At 38.9% G+C, this 26,208-nt stretch overlaps 1 protein-coding gene across 2 annotated transcripts in view; it reads right to left on the bottom strand.

Annotated features, from left to right (window-relative positions):
• Window positions 1–26,208, bottom strand: part of RAB3C (RAB3C, member RAS oncogene family) — a 296,308-nt gene that overhangs the window by 156,983 nt on the left and 113,117 nt on the right. For both annotated transcript variants that reach the window (XM_059175041.1, XM_059175040.1), the window contains exon 3: window positions 10,349–10,467. In XM_059175041.1, coding sequence (XP_059031024.1) covers window positions 10,349–10,467 — 119 coding nt within the window. The remainder of the gene's footprint in view (window positions 1–10,348; window positions 10,468–26,208) is intronic.

The following is a 26,208-nucleotide window of genomic DNA, read 5'->3' as shown; positions in this document are numbered from 1 at the left end:
CTCTCTTGCTCTCTCTCTTTCTCAAATAAATAAAAATCTTAGGGGGGATAAAAAGGATAAAGTTGGTCACAGAGGGAGACATATACAAAGGAAAGATGATATGAAAACACAGGAAGCAGACAGCCATCTATAAGCCATGGTATGCCTGAGGCTACTAGAAGCTAGAAGAAAAGTCTGAAACAGATCCATTCTTGTGTTCTCAGGAACCAGCCCCACCAATAATCTGATCTGGGACTTAGAGCCCCAGAACTGTGAGACAATAAATTTCTCTTATTTAGCTACCCAGTTGTGGACCTTGCTATGGCAGCCCGAGCAAACTAAAACACAATAGAAATGGTGGGCAGTGATGGGATTCTGGATATGAAATTGGTTCTCATTATTCATGGATTCTGTATTTGCAAATTTGCCTAATTGCTAAAATTTATTTGTAATCCCCAAATAAATACTCACGGCACTCTCACAGACATTTGCAGACATAAGCAAAGTGATGAAAAATCAGAGTGGTCTGATGCATATATTCCCAGCAGAGACTGAAAAAGACCATGCTCTGCCTTGTTTCAGTCTTCTTCTGTAAATAGTGCCATACTTTTCACCTTTTTTTTTTCGCAATATGCTTAGTGCCATACTTTTCACCTTTTGTGCTTTTTGTTGGTGATTGTGCTCTTTAAAATGACCTCCAAGCATAAAGCCCAGGTGCTGTCTGGGTTCCCAAAATGCAAAAAGACTGAAAGTATGGCCGTGCAGGAATACGTGTGTCAGACACACTTCATTTAGGCATGAGCTTCCTGCTGTTGGCCATGACTTCAATGTTCACGAATCAACAAAATATATTAAAGTGTCTTTAAGTAGAAACACACCTAAATCCAAGTATATATTGATCCGCTGGCAAAAACGTGACCAGAGGCCTACAGGAAACTGACTCTCTACTTTCACTATGGAACAACAATTCAGTATTCACCAACTGAACATTTTTGGTGACTCCATGGAGTATAACAACTTTGAACAACAAGAGCAGACTGTACTTTGAGATTAGAGCCAAGATACAATAGTATTTTTTGAAGTAGTGAATGTGGGGTATCAGAAAATAAGGAGTTAAGATTAACCCCAATGTTTTCGCCCTGGTAAATCAAAAAGGAGATGCAAAGAACAGTTGAGGGAACAGGGTGTTTGTTTATTTCAGGTTTGTTGGAAGGAGTTGTGCATTAGGAGCTATCTATCCTTTAAATAGAAGCTTGAGGGTAAGTTGGGTTATCCATAGAGGAAAAAGGTTTAAGGCTGGGTCACGACAACAATGAAAGAGTGAGAAGTGAGAAATGAGAGAGAGAGAGGAGAAGAAAGACCCTTGATGCCCAGGGTGGGGTGGGGGTGACCTTGGCATCACACATCTACATTCTAATCCTACCACTGCTCACTCTGAGCTGTGACAGAACCAACTTTGCAGTTGATGGGACCCTGGAACAAGGTTAGGAAGCCATGAACAAAGGCTTAGCAATTATTCATCTTATCTTAGTTGTTATTACCAGTTAAAAGTTCTTTCATATTGAACATGATGTCACCTTCATTTACTACCATTATACATTTTTTGGATAACAAAAGATTGCAGAGGAAAAGAATATTTGAAGGTGAAGTTTCTGTTCTAGCACATCTGCAATGGTACCCTGAACGTCATAGAAATGAATTATTTAAAACTGGTGGGAAGATGGTGTTAGACTTTCATCCTCCGTCTGGTGGTTTTTAAAAAATATCAATCTGCTCACCAGATTTCCTGCCTCAAAAAAAAATAAAACCCCACAAAAAACATAAAAACAAACTTATATTTAGAGTTCCTCATTGTGTCATAAAAAAGCCAAATGTAAATAAATAAGGTGGGGGAAGAGAAGTCAGTGACATTCTCCTATAGGAATACAGCAGCCTGTGGCCATGCCATACTTAGAACAGAAATGCATTTAAATTAAGGAAAGGGAAGATTTCAAGTCAAGTTGAAAGGCACTGCAGTAGGCATAGACAGTTGAGTCTTGGTGTTGGATGTTTAGGAAAAGCCTGGACAAGGGATCCACATTCCATATACCTGGAGTCATGCTCCGACTGAAATCTAGGGAACTCTCTGGCCACCACTCATCTGAGAAATATTTCAAAGGCAGTGACATTTTCAGTGGTGATTTTGTGTTTCTAGAACTATTTAAGTCTATTTGGGACTGTCTCTCTAACCATTAATTTAATTTGTTTCTTAAACCAAAGGCTATAGGAGAAGTCAAAGCCAGAACACTATTATTATTATTATTATTATTATTATTATTTTAAATAAGAGGTAAATTCTCTTTTCTCATCTAATGGAGCGACTAAATTCCTACCCTTGACTTTACAACTGCACACAGTTTTCTCACTAACAAACTGCAGGTTTAAGCAAATGGGGATCTGGCAAATTCTACTCACTGACCATGATTTACACATAATTTCACCATGTGGACAAATCTGAAGAATGTTGTAAGCCTCGCTGGAGTTCCTAATATGAATGTTTACAGCCACCTTACTTTCCCACATCTTTTTACAAAACATTCCAATCAATTCTGATAGCTTCAGGAGATGCACATTCTCCATGCAAGTTTCACTCACTCATTCAATAAATATTTCTTAAGTGGCCACTTGGTGCCATTCCCTAGAGTAGACACTGGGATACAAAGGTGAAGAAGACAAGCATAGTTCTTTTTTTTTTCAAGAAACTTGGAATTCAGCAGGAAAACAGAGCACTAAATGAAAACTTAAAATGTTATAAGATACATGGGTGATAGTGTTTGAGAATATACTACAGAAGCAACCAAAAGAATATGGCATTTGAAAAAATATCAGAGAAAATAATGAACAACCTGAGATTTGAAGGATGAGAAGAAACTGTCTTGATCTTGGGTTGGAGGAATGTGGTTTATTATAGAAAGCAGAGCATGGGCAAAGGTCCCGAGGAAAAGAAAGCCATAGGTATGAGAAGTTCAAGAGACTGAAAAAAGTTCAAAAACTAGATTTAACAATTCTAATACAAGATCAGTATTTGTATTACAAAATACTGGATGCAGTATTAGTGTCTGAGGCCTTCTTTAGGGTGCATAACCTCATACTTTCTTCCACCTAATGTATAGGATAAAAAAACAATATTTAGGGAAGATAGACTAGGTAGCATGGAATCCAAGCATTCCCTTGAGTGGTTACCATTCAATTCTTAGATAGCTAAAGACCGCAAAAAGTTAATGTATTCAGAATACAGTATTTGCCTAGCTTCTCATGCAAGCCTTCATTGAAGATGCTCTAATGTTTGCCTCCTGGGTTTTGAGGGCACCGTAAGAAAGGTGTCTCCTGAGGTCCTTTCAGTACTAGTTGTAAAAGCTATTGTTGACATAAACCAATGTGCCCCCAATAAAAGACATTTCCATCAGAATTTAATTCGAAGAAGACTATCTTCACCCTGGGGGACTGGTGTGGTATTTTCTCCTCTTCCTACAATAAAAGCTAGAGAATATACCGAGTATACTGTTTACTTTTCCCCCCAGCCTTGATTTTCACCTTGATTTCCAAGAATCTCAGAATTAAATTTCATTCCATTTTATCCTTTGGATTTCCATAAGCTTTTAAATTCTTTCTGACACCTTTTATGTGGCTCCTCAGATCTTCTTGCTTCATTCATCTGAGGTGGCTCTTGCACACTTGCTATATGGCTCCCACGACACACTCTGTAAGGGCTCTGCTCAACTACCACCTCTCTTATCCAGTATGACAAAGGCATCACCCAAAGTAGGTTACCTCAGGCCAATGCCACAGTTTCTTGTCTCCTACACAGAAGCTTCCCTATTGCTACTACAGTGAGTCATCCATGTACATGGAATGTGGACTCCTCACTATTGCTGCCCTGAGACCTTACACTTCACAATCAAGAATTAGCATGTGGGGCGCCTGGGTGGCTCAGTGGGTTAAAGCCTCTGCTTTTGGCTCAGGTCATGATCCCAGAGTCATGGGATCGAGCCCCACATTGGGCTCTCTGCTCCGCGGGGAGCCTGCTTCCTTCTCTCTCTCTGCCTGTCTCTCTGCCTACTTGTGATCTCTGTCAAATAAATAAATAAAGATCTTTAAAAAATAAATAAATAAATAAATAAAATTAAAAAAAGAATTAGCATGTAAGTTTTTTCCACCCCACTTCTAGGGCATGAGGGCTAAAACAATTATTTGCTCCTGATTCTTGGGAGTTACTCTCTAATCCTATTTTATTAAGCATATTGTATGTATCTTTGGTGTTTCTTTCCTCACATTCTTTTTGAATATTTGTAGACTCTGGATAAATTTATAAGTAAGCTTGCAGTGAGCTTCATTTTATATTAATTTTATAGAATTGTGGAATTTGGCCAAATGAAAGAGGAAATTTTTAATTCCCCAAATAAAATTTCACTGGAAAATTGAAATCACAGTCTCATGTGTTTTCAAAAAAAGGATAGCCATCATTTCCTCAACATGACCTGCTAGCTTGTTGCTATTCTCTCTAAATCTCTATATCTGGCTTCTTAACACATTAGAATTCATGTGTAATGAAATTTGAAGAAATTTAACACTTAATCTGAATGTCCCTATAGTTGGTTTAAGAATTTTACTGAAATCACAGCCAAAAATAATTTTCTTTCCTTTTGGTGAAATTGAAGTGCACTTCGTCAGAGTATTTGAAATGTTAGGTGTAAATCAGTCTCAATTAATTTCTTATTTTTTGCTATATATGTTTTCCTAGGCTTTTTTCTTTTTGGTCACCTAATGATCAGAACTTGGAGACTAGTAATTTAGAGAATATGTCCCTTTGTGCTTGTTTTTTTTTGAGAAGGCTTCATTTCCTACTATAGAAATTCACTACTGTATGAAGCTTCCTCCTTTCTCGAGTACTTACATTAGTAAGTAACTAATGTCATATATGTCATATATGTAAAACAAGTAGGAAATGCTGAACTGGAGGTTTTTTTTTTTTTTTTTTCCTAAACAGGTTTTTTTTTTTTTCTTACAATGCAATTCTGCTTTAATTTCTTTTTTTCCCCCCCAGATTTTATTTATTTGATAGAGAGATCACAAGTAGGCAGAGAGGCAAGCAGAGAGAGAGGGAAGCAGGTTCCCTGGTGAGCAGAGAGCCCAATGTGGGACTCGATCCCAGGACCCTGAGATCATGACCTGAGCCGAAGGCAGAGGCTTAACCACTGAGCCACCCAGGCACCCCTCTGTTTTTATTTCTTAAAATTTTCCAAGCTTTTTGACTCAGTTTTTTCAGGTGAAAATAATTTTTAAAATATCTGTTTTGTGATGTTACCTATGTTAAGTAGGGAACTCAAATAAGTGAGACATTTTTGCTCTGTAAATAATTTGCAATCTATTAAGAACTTAAGAAAATTATATACTTCAGAACAACACAAAGCTGAAAATAATTAGTGCCATAGCAGCAGTGGGCATAACAATATTAAATCTTCTGGTAGGAGGAGGAAGAATAGAACCCTTAAATCCCGACTATGTCAGTCTGAAGTAATTTTACATTTTCTGTTGGGCTATCAGCAACAGATGAGAACCTCTATAGCTCCTTAGATCATGCATCCAAAATAGACATTGTACAGTAAGAGATTACTTTATGATTCAACTTATATGAGGTAAGTACCTCATCTGACCACAGAATAGTCAAATTCATTGAGATAGAAAGCAGAATGGTATTTGCCAGAGGCTGAGGAGAGGAAAGAAGGGGAAGTATTTAAAAAATGTAGAATCTCTGGGGCGCCTGGGTGGCTCAGTGGTTTGGGCTGCTGCCTTCGGCTCGGGTCATGATCTCAGGGTCCTGGGGTCGAGCCTCGCATCGGGCTCTCTGCTCCGCGGGAAGACTGCTTCCCTCTCTCTCTCTCTCTCTGCCTGCCTCTCTGCCTACTTGTGATCTCTGTCTGTCAAATAAATAAATAAAATCGTTTTTAAAAAAGAAAAGAAAAGTAAAACATTAAAAAAAAATGTAGAATCTCAGTTCTACAAGATGAAGGGTTTTGAAGACGGATGGTAATGAAGGTTGTGACAACACTAAAAATGCATTTAATACCACTAACTGTATATTGAAAAAAATGATTAGGGTTGTAAATTTTGGTACATATATTTTACAATAAAAATTCAGAAAAAAGTATAGGATTGTATTGTATTCAGTACTAGAGAAACAAGATTAATAAACTCACAGTCTAATATAGAAGAAAAGATGTAATCAAATAACAGCAGGGTCTACTAGGTTCTGTATGCAGTCTGTAGAAAGTGCTAAGGTAGCATGAATGCAGACATAAGGGTCTGACTAGCACTGTCCACTAGGATTGGAAATTGGGATGGGTAGGAAAGGGGATAGTAGTATCTTTAAAAGTTGTAGACAAGAGTTGATATTTGAGCTGTCCTTAAAAAGTCGGTAAGAGGGGCGCCTGGGTGGCTCAGTGGGTTAAGCCGCGCCTTCGGCTCAGGTCATGATCTCAGAGCCCTGGGATCGAGCCCCGCATCGGGCTCTCTGCTCAGCAGAGAGCCTGCTTCCCTCTCTCTCTCTCTCTGGCTGCCTCTCCGTCTACTTGTGATTTCTCTCTGTCAAATTAATAAATAAAATCTTTAAAAAAAAATCGGTAAGAGTTGAAAAGATAACAGAGAAGGTATTCTAAGCAGAAACATGGAGGTATTAGAGGTATCAAATATCTGTAAATTGAACAAAGTTGTCTGGCTAACATATAGGACCAGTGGAGGACAGTGGTAGGAGATGATCTTAGTGACACACGTGGGTTTTAAAAATACATATAGCCAGAGTTATTACTGACGATTTATTTTTAAGACATGTTAACATTCGGGGCTTCCTGGGTGGCTCAGTCAGTTGAACATCTGATTCTTGGTTTTGGCTTAGGTCATGAGCTCAGGGTCATGGGATGGAGCCCCATGTAAGGCTCCATGTTCAACGGGGAGTGTGCTTGAGATTCTCTCCCCCTTTCTCTGTCCCTCCACTCCACTCGCATGTCCTCTGTCTCTCTTTCTGTTCCAAAATAAATAAATAAATCTCTTAAAAAAAAAAAAAAAGACATGTTAGAGTTTACTAGCTCTGATGGCAGTATGATATAGGATATGGAGTGGGTTGGACCTAAAAGTAAAAAGACAAGATAGCCAATGACAGTCCAGATGAAGACAGTGGCAATAAAGGATAAGAACAGATTTGAGAGGCATTCAGAAAGTCAGAATTACTGGGCTTGGGTAGTCAATGAGATATGATGTATAAAAGAGGGAAATCAAAAATGCTGCTCGGATTTCTATATCAGATAATGGGAAGAGGGTGGATCCCTAAACTGGGATAGTAAACGCTGGCATAAATACAATGTTTGGAAGATTGTCAAAGAGGGGGTGCTCAGTAGATGTTTGTGGAGTGAATAAACGCCCCCTGATGATAATGATCATACGACTGAGGATGGGGGGGGGGGGAAAGAGTGCATAAGGATTGATTCTGTTGGTTTTTGAGAGATCTAGATGTGCTGGGAAATGGAAGGGGTAAGCTCTGAAGAAGATAGGCAAAGCAGGGGGTGATATCAAAGCAAAACCCCACAAAGTTTAGGAGTTAAGGCTGGGCTCTAGAAACTGTGACTAGATCAGTTTGCCTCTATGATAGTGAGAAGAATAAAAGTATAGTGGTTCTATGATGTGGTATATCTGAAAGTCAGGCTAAAGAGGTTTTAACTAATTCAGTAGTGATGGTAAGTCATGGCTTTGGGGCAGGGGTTTAGGATTGTGCTCTTCTGGAAGACTTACAGCAGCAGTGGGATAGGGTGTCTTGACACAAGGGGGAAAGATCAGTTAGAAGGCTACTATGAGGGGAGAAGCAAACAATAAGAAGAAAAGGAGCAATGACGGTCATAGCAGGAATGGAGAGGCAGGAGCAGAATCAAAAGATATTCAGAAAAAATTAATACGCAAGATCAAGTTTCTGATTGGGATGGCGGGAGGTTAGAATTGGATTCAGGGTGGACCCAGGGTGATGGAGTGTTGCGGTGTCAATGAGAAGAAATAATGATGTCAGGAAGGCGAGCAATTTTATGCAGAGATAATTGATTCTGAGGCACCAGCAAGATATCCAGGTGAAGAAATATTTGGGGCACCTGGAAACGCAACACTGCAGTTTCAAACACAGACTGGAGCCAGGAATGTAAACTTGGGAGCTATCTGGTGTATGTGATCAATGATGTGTGAGAGAGGATAGGATAGCCAAGGAAAGGAAAAATGAGCCCAACAGAAAAAATCATGGGGGTATGCTTACCCTTGGCTGGGTGAGGGAAATCTTGGAAGTAGAAAAAGAAGCGGACCTAGGGAGAGACAAGAATAATCTGGAAAACGCACCTCTCAAAAAAAGGTTGGGGGACAGAGCCTCAAAAAAGGAAAGTGGTAAAGAGTCAAATAAGGAATCTGAGGCAGAGGAAGACTGGTAAGGGCAGGTCATCTGTGTACAGGGAGAAAGTGTTGATGGGGAGGAAGCTGTGCTGGCCAGGGTGAGCGAGGGAAGGTGTGGGATAGGGCATGCGGAAGCTGAACTTCTCCACGGCATTTATGATGCTAGAGCCAGAAGTATAGAGAGCTTGGTTCCTGGTCATGTTGCCATTTGGTTTAAATAAACTCAATTCTTGGTATTCTCAGTAGTCCTATAACTTTCACTGAAACAACAGGGCAAGAACTATGGGTGCACACAGCATCTGTGACCCTGAAGTTCGGAACGTGATTCACGAACACCTCCTGTCTGGGAGCACTGGGTGTCAACATTTCCTGAGAGGAAAGAATTGAGTTTAAAATGGCCATTTTGCAAAGCAGTATGTATGCCTCAGCTCTGTGTGATAATTTACCAGATATCACCACATGATTAATTGACAAAACTTTCTGTCAGTAATTTGAAATGGTACTTTCATCATAAACTAACCCCCCAGATGGATTTGCAGCTATGTTTGGACTCTCTGTTTCATTCCATTTTGTACCAGACCTGTCATTATTTAATTGGGGTTGCCTTGAATCTATGAATTAATTTGAGAAGAACTGGCATTTTTACAATAGTCAGTCTACTAAAAAGAAGAGGACTTAAGCCTTCTTTTATAATTACTTTTTCATACAGTCCCAAGCTCACCCTTTTCAGTTTATAGCTATATATTTCCTTTTTGAGTGGCTCCTGTAAATGCATTATTTCTTATACTGTAAGTGTGTGTGCATCTGTGTGTGTAAGTAGGAGAGAGGTAGGTGTTTTCTCAGATGAACAATTAAAATTAAAAAAAAATAATCTAAAGCAAATTAAAGTTTTTAAAAACATCTGACATTCATTGAGCTGATAACACGTGTAAAAAAATGACTTTGGATAATATTATGATGCAAAACAGAAAAAAAAAATGAAGGCAGTTTATTTCCCTTTTATCTGACTACTCTTCCCTTACATAAGCCGAGCTGTGATTGTTGGCAGCTAAACGTGATGGCTGTTCAGGCCTCGTACTAGCAGCAGGAGCGCCATTTTCCTCCTCCTACCACACAGAGCCCTAGCTAGACTCTCGCTCTTGCCACAGAAAAACAACTCTGCTCAGCCCTGCTGCTTGAATCCCCAACCATGCCCATCAGCACTTCCACTCGCCCTCCCAAAGTACTGGGAGGATAAGCTGAAGGAAGCCACACAAGCTCTCCACTGCCAGTCATATTCCCCACAGACAGAGGGGTTTTCGCACAGCTGATGCAGCCACGAGTCAGAACATGCTTGTATTTTTATCTCTGCCTTTATCTCAGTCCTTTGAAACATTTCAATATGAAGAAAAACGGAAAACTATTTAATGAATCTGGACAAGGGGTCAGCAGGCTTTTACTGTCAATAGCTAGGCAGAAAACGTATCAGGCTTTGTGGGCCATATGGTTTCTGTTAAAACAACTTACCTCTGCTGTTGTGTGTGAAAGCAGTCACAGACCATAAGGAAATGAGCCTGGCTACATTCTAAGAACTGGTTCAGTTTCCAAATCCTTATTTCAGACCAGTACATTTCCAAACCATTCATTATTTATATTAAAAAAAATTGAAAGTCTCGTGGAACCAAGCATGACAGGTTGCAAAGCACTAGAAGGTACAGTATGTAGAAAAATCACCAGGAGGATTTCTTACCAATCCTTAAACAATGACTCTGAGCATAGTTGGTATTTGTCCGCCTTCTGAAGCACAAGGGGGAATCACACACACCATAAACACACATATGACACTGCAGTGTGGTCATTGCTTTGAGGAAGAAGAGGAAGTTGAATGAAAACACTATTATTATTAGTGATGGGAGTATTTGTTCTTACTTACCAATCTTGTACTGCATTGAAGGATTCTTCATTTGTGATGTCATACATTAAAATAAAGCCCATGGCCCCACGGTAATAGGCTGTGGTGATAGTCCTGTATCTTTCCTGGCCAGCTGTGTCCTAAAAAATAACAATTAAAAAAATATTCTTATTATGTTATATAATTTTAATTATATATATATATTTATTATAAACTCTAAGGCAATACATATTTTGGGAGGTGATTAATTATTCTAGAAATAGTCATAATAGAGATTCTATATTTTACTTGCAACGTATCGCTATATATCTCTTTAGTCTTGTTTTCCCTCGTGATTTTCATAGGGCAGGTCTGCGAGATTATGAAAGATTCTTTTTTTGGTCAAGATCTAGCTCAAAATATGTTCTACATATGTTCATTCCTGTTAGGCAGCAGATAACTGTAGATAATAAAATAAAAAGATCATACATATGAAAATCCGTACCTTTTTGTTAAATATAAAACCAGAAGAGTTCATTAACTCCAGCATTATGTGTTTATAATCTAAGTACAAGCCACTATGGGGGGGAAAGAAGAATTTTATGAACAGCTTCCTGCTTTCAAAAGGATGCAGTTTAATCTTACTTTATTCAGCTGTAAAATGAGAATAAAAATACCTGCTTTGTGTGGCTATTTAGTCAACAGACCTGGAGTTCCTGCTCTGCTATTAGATAGTCGGGGAACATGGACAAGTCCCCAAACCTCTGTAAATAAACCTCTCTAAAGTCTAGCATGTTTGCTAGGACTACGTGAAACGGTGTATTTGCAGTGCTTCATGCAGAGCCTGGCATACAAACAGTGGTTGATAAATGCTGAGTACTGGCTGCTGTTCCTAAAGGCTGGGGAGGCAAGGTTAGCATATGATGGGAGATAGCAGCTTACAAACACAGAGGCTCAGAGCCCACCGAAGAGATGACACGCAATAGTGAAATCTGGGAATATGGCAGACATATTGTTAAAGTCACCTGCATACATGTCACATATACTGTTTAGTGTAGCTCAAGAAATTATTCCTCTGTTCACCTGACCCTTGCCCCTTTGTCTTCACTGGATCTGGGCTATGGTTTAGGACACAATGCTCCTTGGATTTCCCCTTCACCACTTACCCTAGAGATCCGGCTCTGATTTCTCTTTCCTAGTACTCTAGGTGCTAAGCCTTTGGACAGAAATATTATCTTATTTTAGACTTTATTCTGGATCCTCTTTCTGCTCTTTTCCCAGAGATACTTCCTTTGCACATGGAATACATCCTAGCTCCCCCTAAGATTTAATAGCCCTTGGAGGGGAAGCTAATGTGTTGGATGACACAAGAGTAGGTTCCTAACGGGGCACCTGGGTGGCTCAGTGGGTTAAAGCCTCTGCCGTCAGCTCAGGTCACGATCTCAGGGTCCTGGGATCGAGCCCTGCATTGGGCTCTCTGCTCAGCGGGGAGCCTGCTTCCCTTCCTCTCTCTCTGCCTGCCTCTCTACCCACTTGTGATCTCTGTCTGTCAAATAAAAAAATAAAATATTAAAAAAAAAGAAAGAAATATATTTAAAGAGTAGGTTCCTTACCATCAAAATGAAACTAGTATCTCCTGGGTCTCACTCTTGGGATGGGCTCGTGTTGGATATGCTAACGCTCACCCACAGGTGTTCTCCACCTTGGATGCTTACACTCCACCATAGACTAGCCCATGAGAAACTTGAGATTTCTCACAATTTTCTCCTAATCTGTGTGGTATATTTTATGCAGCCCCCTGGGTGATCAAAAAAGGCTGAGGAAACCAGCAAATGATTCTAGAAGAACAGGGGGGCATGAAGAGAAAGTTGAGAATTAGCTGACTTTTCATGAAACCAACAATAGGACCAGGGATGAGACTGGCCTGACTAGAAGAAGATATTTATGTGGTGATATTAGGGATATAAGGTTCTAAAGATAGGATGGAAATCAATGATGGTACCCAAAATAGCAAAAACAGAGCAAAATCTGTGGGAAAGATCTTTCAGAACATAAATATATCACCGTTGGCAGAAAACAAAAAGGAAAGTATAGATTTTACCACATGAAAATTTAACAATTCCTAGAATATATAAAAAAGATATAAATAAAATTAAAATGATACATAATTTTAAAAAGTCAGAAATATATTTGCATCTTACCAGAGAGACCAAAGGTTACTATCTTTAATATGTCAAGTGGTATAAGAAAATCATTAAGAAAAATGTTAAACAATCTAATTTAAAATTATTTATATAGAGGCACATAAATAACTAATTAATCTGTAAAAAGAGTTGAATCCCAAGGATAATAATTCTGCAAAGTTAAATGCCTACCTAAAAGAAGTTTCCTGGATATTATTTGAATGTTTTATTGTACTTTGCTTAGTATTTTATATATATGAAAATGTAGATGTTTGACATAAACATGAATATCACAGACTGCATGTAATTAGGAAAAATAATCAAGTTTATTAGGCAGAAAGAAACCAGTCTTGAGCTTATGTGGATATTCTTTGGATTTAATTCAATTAACAGCATATCCAATTGTGAAATAAAGAAGGAATTTAGAGAACCAAATTCCCAAAGACTATGTACACAAAGCATGGTATACTCAGAGACTGTGTAATGTATTTCAGCTTTCTGGGGAACAAAACATCTTAAAACTAGTCATTTTATTTTAAAACATCTATTTTTGTCTTAAATGCCTATTTTCCAGAATACATTATCCATAGAATTACCTTTTTTTTTTCTTATTGTGAAATAACTTTAAATGGCTATCTTGTCCACCATACAGTAATAGCGCTATGTGGTGATAGACAGTAGCTCCACTTGCAGTGAGCACAACATTGCACATAGACTTGTTCAATCACTATGTGGTACACCTGAAACTAACAGTGTGCATCAACTATGCACCAATAAAATTTTTTTTAAGTCATAAAAAATATTTAAAAGCTAAAAAAGATAAAAATCTGGAAAAGAAAAAGCTTTTTAACATTTAACTGAGTAGTCATCTCACAGGTTGAGGATCCCATTCTTGTTGCCTTCTCTATATAAGAGATAGCTTTCCCCTGAATTTTCTCCAGCAGAAAACAGCCAATACAGCTGAGGCACTGCTGAAATGTGACCTAGATCCTTCCTGTCAGGCATGTCCTTGACACAGACACTGAATAATGGTGTGTTGGAGAAGTGTGACATCTCTTTCTTCTTGACCTTTTTTGGCGATGGCTTTCCTTTTCATAAGATGTTAATTTTATTTTGACAGTGAAGAAACTAATTCTAGTATTATAAAACATTCATTCCAGTCTATGAGGGTATTTAATCTTTAAGAGAGCAGAAATCAAGGCCCCATTATATTATGACTGATATGTTACAGGAAACCGCACGGTTGGATAGCCATTATCAAAATTTAAAAGTAGACAGAGGGGGACAAAAACTGGCTTTTAAGGAAAAAAAAAATAGAAGCTTTCAGAAAGCACATAAGTCACAGCAAGGATCAGAATCTTCTATACCATTCTGATACGAACCCAGAAATACAATCTAATTGGAGGTAGTTGTCACCTAAAAGCTCTCAGGGAGAGTAAGAAATCATAACAAATAGGGGTAGTGTATTAGGAAAAACAGAGAGTAGTTTCCCTTCCCAAATGCAAAGACAATAAAAAAGAGTAAAACTAAGCTAATAAACCAGGCACCAAGTTGGTTTTGAGTACAGAAAACAATCTCAGAATTACAACCTCATTAGCATGTTCTCTCCTATGGTTCCAGGAAGAAAAAGAAGTCAGAAAAACACTTCATTACGTTTGACATTTACTAATGATGATAGAAGGTTCTATCTGAAAGAAAGGAACATTTTATAATGTCAAGTGCCACTAATGTAATTAAATGTGAACAGTCTCAGAAGGTAACTGGCTAAAATGGTACCTCTTCTCAATTTGCTCAGAAAAATGGCTCCAAAGCTTGGTTTTGCACGGTTCCTCTGTTCAGTTAATTCTGATAACTGGGAATACCTGCTGATTTTCTATAAATGTAGGCTTCCTAGAATTGAAAAACACAACTGGAAATCTCTTACAGAGAAAATGAGGGATGAAAATATGATTAAAGATGAAAACTTTCTTCCATGAAAGTTAGTTGTCATTTTCTTCTTAAAACAAAACAAAACAAAACAAAAAAACATTTTAGTTAGTTTATTTTGATTTCACAGTCATGTTTTGTTTTCTTTTGTTGTATTTTTGAGAGAGTATCTGCGTAAATGGTAGAGGTGTGAGGGAGAGGGAGAGAGAATCCTAAAGCAGACTCCTGGCTGAATGTGGAGCCCACATGGGGTTGAGACCCTGAGATCATGACCTGAGCTGAAATTAAGAGTGGGGCACTTAACCAACTGAGCCTCCCATGTGCCCCATTTCTATTCATGTTTTTAAGAGGAATTTTTGGCTTTAATGATAGGTTTGATGAGCAAATACTTGAGTATATGTCAAGAGCAGAACTGTAAAATGTAAAATATTAGCAGCATGATAAGTAGTCATGAGAAATGTTTTCAGTTTGAATTTTGAGATTTTTGTCTTTGTTTTTGCCTTAATTTTTTTCTGATAAAATACTCTATATTTTTTAACTGTATGTATGGCATTCCCAAAGTCTTCTGAAGTTATGCAGACATAACCTGCAGTTTTAAGATAGGGGGACTAACCTTGGTTTGAGTTACATTGTAATAGATTTTTGTTTTGGTGGTGACTTCCCTCTGTATAGATTGAAAGGAAGATGAAAGTAAACAGTAGTAAAGTGATATCATTCAAATAATATCACTACAATCAAAATACATTTATTGAATGTCTAGATAGAGAAAAATAGATTGAAGGATAGATAATCCTAATACATGATAAAGTAGGTAATTTTATATGTGAAGAAACTAAACCGAACACACTGATGTTAAGTCATCAACAAAAATAACTAAGGGAGATAATATGTGATAACCCAAAAATATTGTCAACAGAAATGCTAAGTGAGGATCCTGCAACATAAGACATAAAACACACGTTAATGAATTTCCAGATAGATCAAAGGTATGAAATGGAATATACGCTCAGTCATTTAGTATCTATACATACGTAGTAATCTTTAGTATTTTGCTACCAGTTAATTGTAGGAATTATTTTGAATCATCAAATGAAGGTTAAACTCTGCTTAATATTTTAATGACTGCTGATTGACTGATTCATTGATTCATTTGTTCATTCATTCGGTAAACATTTGGTATCTATTACCAGTTAGGGACTGCGATCAGTTTAGATTAAACTTATACTCTATCTCTTGGAGACATATTTTTGCATATTCTAAAATACTACACATTAAAAGCATTTCATTAACCAGAATATCATATTCTCTACATGATAAAAAATTAGGTAAAATCATAAAAATATCATTTCTAAAGAACTAGACAGCCTAGCAACTTAAAATTGTAATCGAGGCCACCTGCTCAGTGGTGAGGTTCTCTGATTTATAGCCACTGAATGGTCCATACTGAATTCCCTCCAAAAGATATGCTGAAGTCCCAATCCCAGAACTTGTGAATGTGACCTTATTTGGAAATGGGGGTCTTTGTCTGTGTAATCAAGTTAATATGAGTTCAAACCGAGTTAGGGTGGGCCTTAATCCTATGACTAGTATCTTTCAAAAAAAGAGAAAACAGAGATCCAGAACACACAGGGAAAGTCACACAAAGGCAGAGGCAGAGACGGGAGCGATACATCAATGAGTGAAGAAGCCAGGGATTGCTGGCAACCACCAGAAGCGAGGAGAGAGGGATGAAATGAATTCTCTGCTAGAACCCACGAGGGAACATGGCCCTGTCAACACCTTTATTTAGGACTTCTGGTCTCCAGGCCTGTGAGAAAATAAATTTCTATTGTTTCAAGTCACTCAGTTTGTGGTTCTTCATTACTGCAGCACTAGGAAACTAACAGTCACTGACCCCAGTCTGGAATCTTCATGATCAGGGCAAAAGCAATATAAATTTCACAGCTACCCACACACCCATTTACTACTTCACAGAAAAGAATATATCAAACAAAAGTTTAAGGTAGTCTTAGAAGTCTAACATAGTTTCGCTGTGTAAATTCATGAAGGATGTTATGCTAAAGTGCATTACTATATTCCATGTATGTAAAATTAATTGTTCACAAAAAGGTGAGTTGATATACCTTTGGCATTTTAAAAAGTAGATCTCCATATATTTACACACACATACATATATGGTAATCAGGAAGAAAGAACAGTGTCACTTGAAATGACAAAAATTATGTATTGCTTCATGTTGATATTTGACCCGTAAACGATTGACATGCTATTATAGAAAGATCCCAAGTCATGATGCACACTGGGACATAACCCTCCAAAAGAACAGAAACAACAAAATGGTGATAATTACACATCATTTCTTTTGTAGGATGGTACTTTCTCTCAAGTTGTATTTCTTTTTTTCACTCTCATAAATAGGCAGACAAAACAACATTGCATAGTCTTATGAATATAATAAGCAAAACAAGATGCTTAAATATTTTATGTTTCCTTGCTGTATATTTATTTTTGGAATGAAGCAAGAACTTTTTTCCTAACAGCAGTTAATCTTCTATTAAGATGAAATTTACAAACCACTTTTCTTTACTAATCTTGTACAAACAGTCCTTTTATTTCATTTACACACACTTACACAAGCATCTTTAAGTCAGACTCACATTTTTAGAAGTGAGTACTAAGAAATTGGGCTCTAAATAGTTCTTCGATCAATTTGGATGTCCTTCCTACCAAGTGTCCTTTAACCATCCTTCTTAACACCAGTTTATTGATCAGATTTTCTTGTCACAATGTTTAGCTTTGAAATACCCAAACCTTCATTTTATAATGGCATCCAGCTCTAAGTAAGACATAATAAAATAAGCCTGAGGCAGAGGAAAACTTGACCTATTATTTCTTGGCACTGTTACCATGGCAATTCATCTTCCCTGGAAGAGATGAATGGTCACATATAGCTCTCTTATAGGTGGCCTTTGACTCTACCATCAGTGAGACACTCATGTACCAACCCAGTTGTATGTTTCTGCTAACAAAAGTTGAGACACTCTTCAGTAAACACTAAAGGCTCTGGTGGCCTTGACATACTTCTTCCCAGTGGGATTTTTTTTTCTTTTTTAAAGATTTTTTCTTTATTTATCTGACAGAGATCACAAGTAGGCAGAGAGGCAGGCAGAGAGAGAGGAGGAAGCAGGCTACCTGCAGAGCAGAAAGCCCGATGTGGGGCTCGATCCCAGGACCCTGGGATCATGACCCAAGCCGAAGGCAGAGGCTTAACCCACTGAGCCACCCAGGTGCCCCCTTCCCAGTGGGATTTTGATTATGTTCAATTTTGTCAAAACCTGGGGCATAAATACTTAAATGTAGGCAAGCTCAGAGCTTTTAGTCAAGGATGCTGATTGTTTTTCTTCACAGGACACAATTCAAAATGCTTACAATGATCAAAGGATAACAGGCTTTTGAGTGGGAATCTTATCTCCCTAAAATTGGCATCTAAAACTCAAACTAGACTCCTTACAAAGGGATGGAACTTTCACTCACAAAAGCCACATGCTAATAGGATCGGGTTGGATGGGTGTTTGCATAGGCAGTAGGAATACTGATCTGCGCTTGCACGGGAAGTCTAAGACCTGGAGAGAGATGGCAGGGTGGACAGGCAGGCAGTAGAGAGGTCTGATTTCCCACTGGTTAGGGTGACTGGGTTATGTGAGCTCCCCATGGACAAATAAACACCACAACAGGTAGCTGTGCTTGAGCTATCTCGCCATTAACCCACTTGGTGAGAGGCCTGTCTCCTGGATGAGGTATGGGAGGCTTGTGGTACACTACCAGGGAAAGGAGGGGGTTGAAGTAATGCTAAAAGGGAAGGGAAATGAACAAACTATCCATATTATTGCACTGTGCAGCAGGATAGCCCTGCAGGGCTCCCTGAACTTCCTATTTAAGGGAACCAGCATTCGACTGTATCTCATAGAGTGTGTGCACAGCAGGAAAGGCCCATCCGGAAAAGCCAAGAGAGAACTCAAATTCATGTCCAATTAGGTAAAGTCACCTGCCCTCTCTTTATCTCCCAGCTCTCCTTCCACCTCTGACACAGTTAGAGCAAGACCTAGGAAAATAGGAGGGACAAAAGGGTGAAAGAGTGGATCAAACCCCTCTTCCAGTCCCTACGAATATAGCCACAATTAGGCTTAATGATATTGAGCTTTTTTTTTTCTTTTTTTTGAGCAGGCTTTATTTTCCAAGGTTGGTTTTTTTATTTATTAATTTTTTATTTATTTATTTTTAGAGAGGGAGCGTGCATGCTGGGGGAGAAGCACAGGAGGAGAGAGACGGACAAGCAGACACCTCGCTGAGCACGGGGCTCAATCTCATGACCCTGAGATCACGACCTGAGCTGAAATCAAGAGTCCCAAGCTCAACTGACTAAGCCACCCAGGTGACCCAGGCTTTATTTTTGTTAAAGCAATCTTAAGTTCAGAGTAACACTGAGTGGAAAATGTAGAGATTTCCCAGATCCCCTCTGAATAGCCTCATGCATAATCTCCCCCTTCATCAACAACCCCCACCAGAGGGGTACATGGGTTGCATCTGATGAACCTATACTGACACATCACTATCACCCAAAGCACAGAGCTTGCCCTTGGTATTGTACATTCTATGGGTTTGGACAAATGTATAGTGACATGTATCCCTTATTATAGTATGATACAGAGTAGGTTCACTGCCCTAAAAACTTGTGTGCTCTGAGTTTTGTTTTACTGGTGTTTTGTTTTTGTTTTTATTTTTTTAAATAAGAAACAAATGACTGGATATGGGATCTGTTCAAGTTGTGCCTTGAGAATGGACATAGGACACTGGGCAGAGTATGAATAAATGGGATTTAGATGGAAATAATACTAATGTGTGATATTTAGCACTGATAGAGTTAGGCTTCTCACCAGACTAATCACCAGTAAAGTATAACAGTGATAAGGTGAAGAGTACAGACTTCAGCAGGGCTTCATACACTTCACAGTATACTCACATCTATCATTTAATTATTCTGAGGGGGTAGGCTATTTTACAGGTGACCAAACGGAGAGAGAGGGAGGTTAGGCAGCAGTTCTGAGTCATAGCAGGGAGAACTGACAGGAGTCATACAAAGCCAAGTCAACTTTGCAAATACTGGGCTGAATACTGGATAATTTAGATTTTTTTTCAGTCTAGCTCAAGGTATGACCTTATCACTTGGCTATTCAATACCTATTCCCGGTATGGGCTTTTGATCTTTGTCAAACTCCACTCATTCTTCAACCAAGGGCAGCTGTATGGTCCCAGCGCTCTACTGAAATTGTTCATGCTCAAGTAATCAATGACATTCTGACTGCCGTATCCAGGGGTTTAATTTTTGGTTCTCATCCCAGTTGCCCCAATTATTACAGATGAAAAGATCTTATCTCCTTAAACCTGCTCTTCCAGGGCATGGCTCTCCAATTTAGGGTGTAAAAAGTCAAGACAGTATTAAATATGGAACAGTGCACAACACTGTGATGTAGAGTGGGAAGGGTAGCTGAAAAATTGTTCTAAGTATTGGAGCTTGGGGAAACACAGATATTAAATTTTTCTTTTAGATATAAGTTGTAGACTTTTAATAATTATGTATAACAGATAAATTTTCAAACTAATAAAGGAAAGAATGAAAAACGTAAAAAATAAAAGCCCTCAACCAATCCAAGAGAAAGCAGGAAATGAATAGAAAAAATCATAGGATGGTCAAGCCAAAATTATAAAATAAGAAGCAAATACAATGGTGATCAGGGTAAATATTAATGGGCCAATTTTCCCAGTTAAAATGGTTCTGATGTACTAGATCAGAAATCTTATAAGAGGGAAAAAGGTATTTACAAACATTCTGTGACTCTACAGCTGAAACAGTCCTAGAAAACTTAGTTTCTTGCTTACAAATGTGGAAATGAAAGCCCAGAGAAACCAGTGAGATAATCAAATTCATGTAGCTTAAAAGTACCAGATATGCATCCAGAACCCAGACTTTCTGACTTCTAATATGTTGCTCTGTTAAATTACACTCTCTTCTTTTCTTTTTTTTTTTTTTAAGATTTTATTTATTTGTTTGACAGACAGAGATCACAAGTAGGCAGAGAGAGAGAGAGGAAGGGAAGCAGACTCCCTGCAGAGCAGAGAGCCCAATGTGGGGCTTGATCCCAGGACCCTGGGATCATGACCTGAGCCAAAAGCAGAGGCTTTAACCCACTGAGACACCCAGAGAGCCACCTCTCTTCGCCTTTTCAGCAGAAATATATTTAATCTTTATAGATTAAGTTCTGTATGCACCTTCTTTCCCTCCTGAAAATACTAGAGGCCTGCATCCCAGACTGACGACATTTTCTCCTAGAGGGTAGATAGAGAAAAGACCCAATTAGTAATAACAATCAAAACACGGCAACTAAAAAAGTATCCCGGGTGATTTTTTTTTTCTTTTGCCCTGGCCTAGGCTTAGGGTAAAACAATTTCTTGTCTAATTATATTTCTTCAGAAGTATGGAAGAAAAGTAAAGAAGGGTGAGAGGGAACAGTCAGTAAGTGGGAGAGTTTGGTAAAATTTCTGAGTTTTGATATTATCATTAAAATATGAAAAAATGCTGGTGGCATATAAGAGAACTGCATTGACTTCAGTGTTTTGTACAAGTTCAATTTGAGTTACCTGTGTGACAAGACAGGAATGTAGTTCTTGGACCCAAGAATGTGGTCAAAGTCTCCTAGGAGAGTAGAGCTATTTATAGGATGGCTTTGAAACGATGAAGAGAGATGGCATGGGAAGATGAGAGAGGAGGGAGATCAGAAGCCTGTGCAAAGCCCTTAAGAGCTGAGCAGCAAAGGGGAGCTTACAAAGGCAAACTGAAGAAGAAAACTCAAAAGATTTCCAATTTTCTTTAGAAAAATTAAAGAGGATGGTTACAAATTCTGTCTGCATTGCTGGATAGCCCACAGAGGGATGGGGCACCTGTCCTTCCAGTCTTGTGTTTTCATGCTCAAAGGAACTTCAAAAAGAAATAAAAATAGCCTATCAAATGGCTATTCCTTTATTCTTCTTGACTCTCTTAACCAAGAATAAAACGAAATCTTAACTTAGCCCCAGCAATTCAGTGCCTGAGTAAAACTGATGTTTGGGCTCAAAATTTATATAAGGAAAAGCGTTGTTTTAACTAATCAATATTCTGTCTGGGTTACCTTCTTATTAAAAGTTAACTGAACAATGCAAATCTATATTCCTAATATTGTGCTCAGACAGAAAAAAAAATACAGAGAACACATCCATGAGGGGCAATCTCTAAATGAAATAATCTGTATTTCCCATAAACCACCAAAATGAAGCTCATCAAGCGATCTGAGAAGCTGGCTGTGTTTGAAGACTTTACTGTGTGATGTGTGTGGTGTGCTGGGGGAATCAAAGAAGGGGCAGACAGAAGTGAGCTGGAAAAAGCTCCAGGAAAAGCTAAGGCAGGTTCCCTAGTGAGGGGCTGAGAGGAGGTGGTGAGCAGACACAACCACAGTCAGGATGATGGGAAATAAATGGAAATAAGGGAGGGAACGAAGAGACTGACCTATCCTTTACAAAGGCTATCCTGTGTAAATTTCTCTTCCCTATCCCCTGCGGGGACTAAAACAATATTTATCTTTAAGTACTGCAGAAGGTTTTTCTTCTGCACCTGAAAATTCACCAGGTGCCGCAAATGGACAGAATTCCCTATTCCCATTTAAACTATACTATCTGGGAAGGAAAAAACAAAACAGAGAACAGATTCTGGTTTCTTTCAGAGCAGGGTGCAGTCCAAAATGGAAGGGAGAAAATGTAACCTCTGACCAGGTACTAGGTGAGTGGGGTAGTTTGACCCCTCTGAATTTTTACTTTCGATGCTAGAATAAAGACCATGTGATTTACCCTTTCCAGGTTGTTGTAAGGATTAGATAAATTAACATACTTAAAGGCTTCTCAAACATACAAGGTGCTCAGATGGGACCTCTTTTTTGCTCTTCTCCCAGAGCAAGAATATATGGAGGAGAGAACAAGGGTTTTGGTGTTAAAATACCTGGGACTGCTACTCTGGTTCTGAGATACATACTGTGTGTCTTTAGAGATATCACCTAACCTCTCTGAGCATCACTTTCAAGATTTCCAAAATGAAATCAATACCTAATGCTGAGTTGAATTGAAAGCTGCAAATGAGAAAAGTCCTATGTGAGCTATAAAATGCCATAGCTAGCATCATTATTGATTGTGTTAAGGATAGCAAAGACTCGAAGCTAGCATGTCAAATCCCAAGAGAAGGTGCCTGTTAAGACGCAAATGGCCTGCTCAGTGGAATATCATTCCCTACTTATCCCACCCTCAGGAAAGGAGCGGAAATAAAGATGTGTGTCCTTCAGAATCACCCAGAATCTACATGCCCTCTTCTTCTCTCTCCGTGCCCCCGCACGTAAAAAGGGAACAGATTTCAAAGATGAAATACACAATTAATTCTCTATCATGACTATAACTTGATTATGCTTATGAAATTCTTGAGAGTCCTCTCCACATTCTTATTTCTGTAATTGTTTTGACTGTCCTTGAGACAAAAGGCCTCATGAATCATGACAGAGTTTCAAGGTTAAAGCACTGAGTTCCACATTTCAAACTATTGCTCACTGTAGTTGATAAGAACCCTTTAATAATAAGTATTATGTCTGATGAATGAAGTCTCTAAAGGACACAGGAGACAAAGGGAAATGAAAATGTAGAACCCAGATGCTACGGGAATATACGTCACTGTAGCATCTCATTCTGGGCTCCACTAGGCAGGAGGCAAGCTCGCAGCAGGCTGCTGGCTGGGTAAGGGACAAGGGGGCCGAGAGAAGAAAATAATTATCTGTCCTCAGACAGACAGAAAGGGGAGCGCCAGAAAGCCAGGGAGAAGAGCCATCAGGGAAAGGGTGTTTACTGTGGAAAGCCTTCTTGGCCGGAGACAGACTATTGTTAATAATCCATACCTTTCTATTTTAGAAGTGGGGCTAATATATTTCTTTGTTTCTTTATGAATAACCTTCATCGCAAATAAGTTTTAAAAATATAATGAGATGCCTCTTTGGAGAACAGTGTGGAGATTCCTCAAGAAATTAAAAATAGGACTTCCCTATGACCCTGCCATTGCACTACTGGGTATTTACCCCAAAGATACAGATGTAGTGAAAAGAAGGGCCATCTGTACCCCAATGTTTATAGCAGCAATGGCCACGGTTGCTAAACTGTGGAAAGAACCAAGATGCCCTTCAACGGACGAATGGATAAGGAAGATGTGGTCCATATACACTATGGAGTATTATGCCTCCATCAGAAAGGATGAATACTCAACTTTTGTAGCAACATGGACGGGACTGGAAGAGATTATGCTGAATGAAATAAGTCAAGCAGAGAGAGTCAATTATCATATGGTTTCACTTATTTGTGGAGCATAACAAATAGCATGGAGGACATGGAGAGATAGAGAGGATAAGGGAGTTGGGGGAAATTGGAAGGGGAGGTGAATCATGAGAGACTATGGACTCTGAAAAAGAATCTGAGGGTTTTGAAGGGGCGGGGGGTGGGAGGTCGGGGTACCAGGTGGTGGGTATTATAGAGGGCACGGATGGCATGGAGCACTAGGTGTGGTGCAAAAATTATGAATACTGTTATGCTGAAAATAAAAAATAAATTAAAAAAAATATAATGAGATGATATGCCATCCAATGGAATATCTAAACTCAAAGGCAATTCTGAGTTGCTGACTGTCGTTTCACAAGTCATTGAGTTGGTGGAAAATATGAATCCCATTGTCTGCATTTGGGAAGCAGGGACATTCAAACGCCCCGCCTTGTATAGCACGGGGTAATTTCTCACATGACCCCACGGGACTGGCGTCATGATTCTGTATGAGATTAGATAGCATTAAATTTTATAAGGCACAAAGGATCCAGGATAAAATCAAGCAAGGGTAATTGAACAATTACAGCTTCAAGATCAGGATCATGGGGAAGATGACAACCCTGGGCTGTTTGCCTACATTTTTCCAGTTATGCTGAAACTGTCAAAAGATGGCTTTGATTGCTATTTAAGCAATTTTCTCTTTTCTGTTCAGTTGTGTTCAGACACCAACGTAGAGCTGAGGTTGACGTTCAGTTCAGCAACTGGAGGAATGGAAATTGGAGACAGAAGTCAGAGGCTAGCTACAAAGATGACGATAGGGTTAATAAGATATGTGCCTATGGAAAAAATTCAAGGAGGCTTTATTAAGTCTCACGAGTCTGAAGAGTGTCTTTCTACAAATATGAAGATATAAAAGTCTTTCTGATAGAGCATGGGAAGAGGCTCCTTCTTTTTCTTTCTTTCTTGTTTCAAATAAATCTTCATTCAAGACAGGAGTGGAGTTCCTAGGGGTGGGAGGGGGAGGAAATAGGGCCTGGACATTGGCTGAAAGGACGGGGGAAGCTAGGAAGACAGGCACCCACTGCTGAGGACCAACTGTGAGGTGTGGACTCTCCTTCAGGGAGGGGAGAGGGGCCCACAGGCACCCAGGACCCTCTTACTATAGTTACTGGGGCCCCTGATTTTGAAAGGGATAAAATCCAACCATAGAACTGTAAGCAAACAAATTCTAAGAGAGGCCAAACTCATACTAAAACTTGATGCAACCTAAATATAGAATAACATCTACAGAATTTATTCAAGCTGAATTCTATTTAGGAGTTACATCCTCTACTAAGTGAGAAAAAGCAAATTTCCAGAAGTCATTACAAATAAACCAACCACATTATATCTCCAGATCCAATTAAAAAGAACCTGTATCAAGTTGCAGCTCCATCACTCACTAGAAGAGTACTATGTTAACCACTCATACCTCTTAAATTTAAGAAGAAAGCTTAGCTAAGACAAAAAAAAACAAAAACAAAAACAAAAACAAACAAAAAAAAAACCCATTATTGTTCTGGGAAACAAAACCTGCGCATAAAGCAAATTTAGTTTTTATTTTTCATAGTAAAAAGATACCCAAATCACTGCATTACAAATAGACTAAATAGACCTAAATCATTTGCCAAACAATCTGGCAGCCCATAAAAGCATTTTTTCCCACATTTAAATTTCACTGACAACACGGCTGCTGGCATGAGAAGCCTGAAAGGGCATTAGCATTCTGACGATAATTCAAATTTTTACTTTCAACGTGAAAAGTTCTTTCAGGGCTCGTGTGCCAGACAAATGTATTTTTCTTACCATGTCAACAGATTCTACTGCATGAATAGCTTGATAGCGGAGTCAGAGAGCAGATGCACTGGCATCTACAGATCCCTCTCCTACAGGAAAGACAGAAATGTGTCCAGCTGGGCCCCACCCAGACTGGAGTATGCCAGGCTCGATGATCACGCTGTGCTAATAAGGTCAGGGTCTGATCCCTGCGTGTTCTTTGTTCTGCTCGACTATATGCTCAAGCTGGCCTCTCAAATGTGAGGCAAAGATGGATGAGCAGGGGAGTAAGGCTGGATTTGCACATACCCATCATCCTTCCCAGGACTAGACAAATGAATGATTCTTTATACCCAAAGACTACTTAGAGTTGCCGAAGAACAAGATGACTTGGGTCAAGTCTCTTTCCTTTGGAAGCCAATAGAGATAAATTCTGATGTAGCCCAGACTGGCTTGGGCTAACCTCATGTTCAGGAGACCTAGTCTTTCGAACTGGCTTATTTATAAATTATAGTTGGCAAATGAACATCGGGCCATACCCTCAGA

The sequence above is a fragment of the Mustela lutreola genome, chromosome 5, assembly GCF_030435805.1.
Source record: "Mustela lutreola isolate mMusLut2 chromosome 5, mMusLut2.pri, whole genome shotgun sequence".
NCBI classification, from domain to species: domain Eukaryota; kingdom Metazoa; phylum Chordata; class Mammalia; order Carnivora; family Mustelidae; genus Mustela; species Mustela lutreola.
The sequence above is the reverse complement of the archived record's forward strand: the minus strand, read 5'-3'. Positions and strand labels throughout refer to the sequence as shown.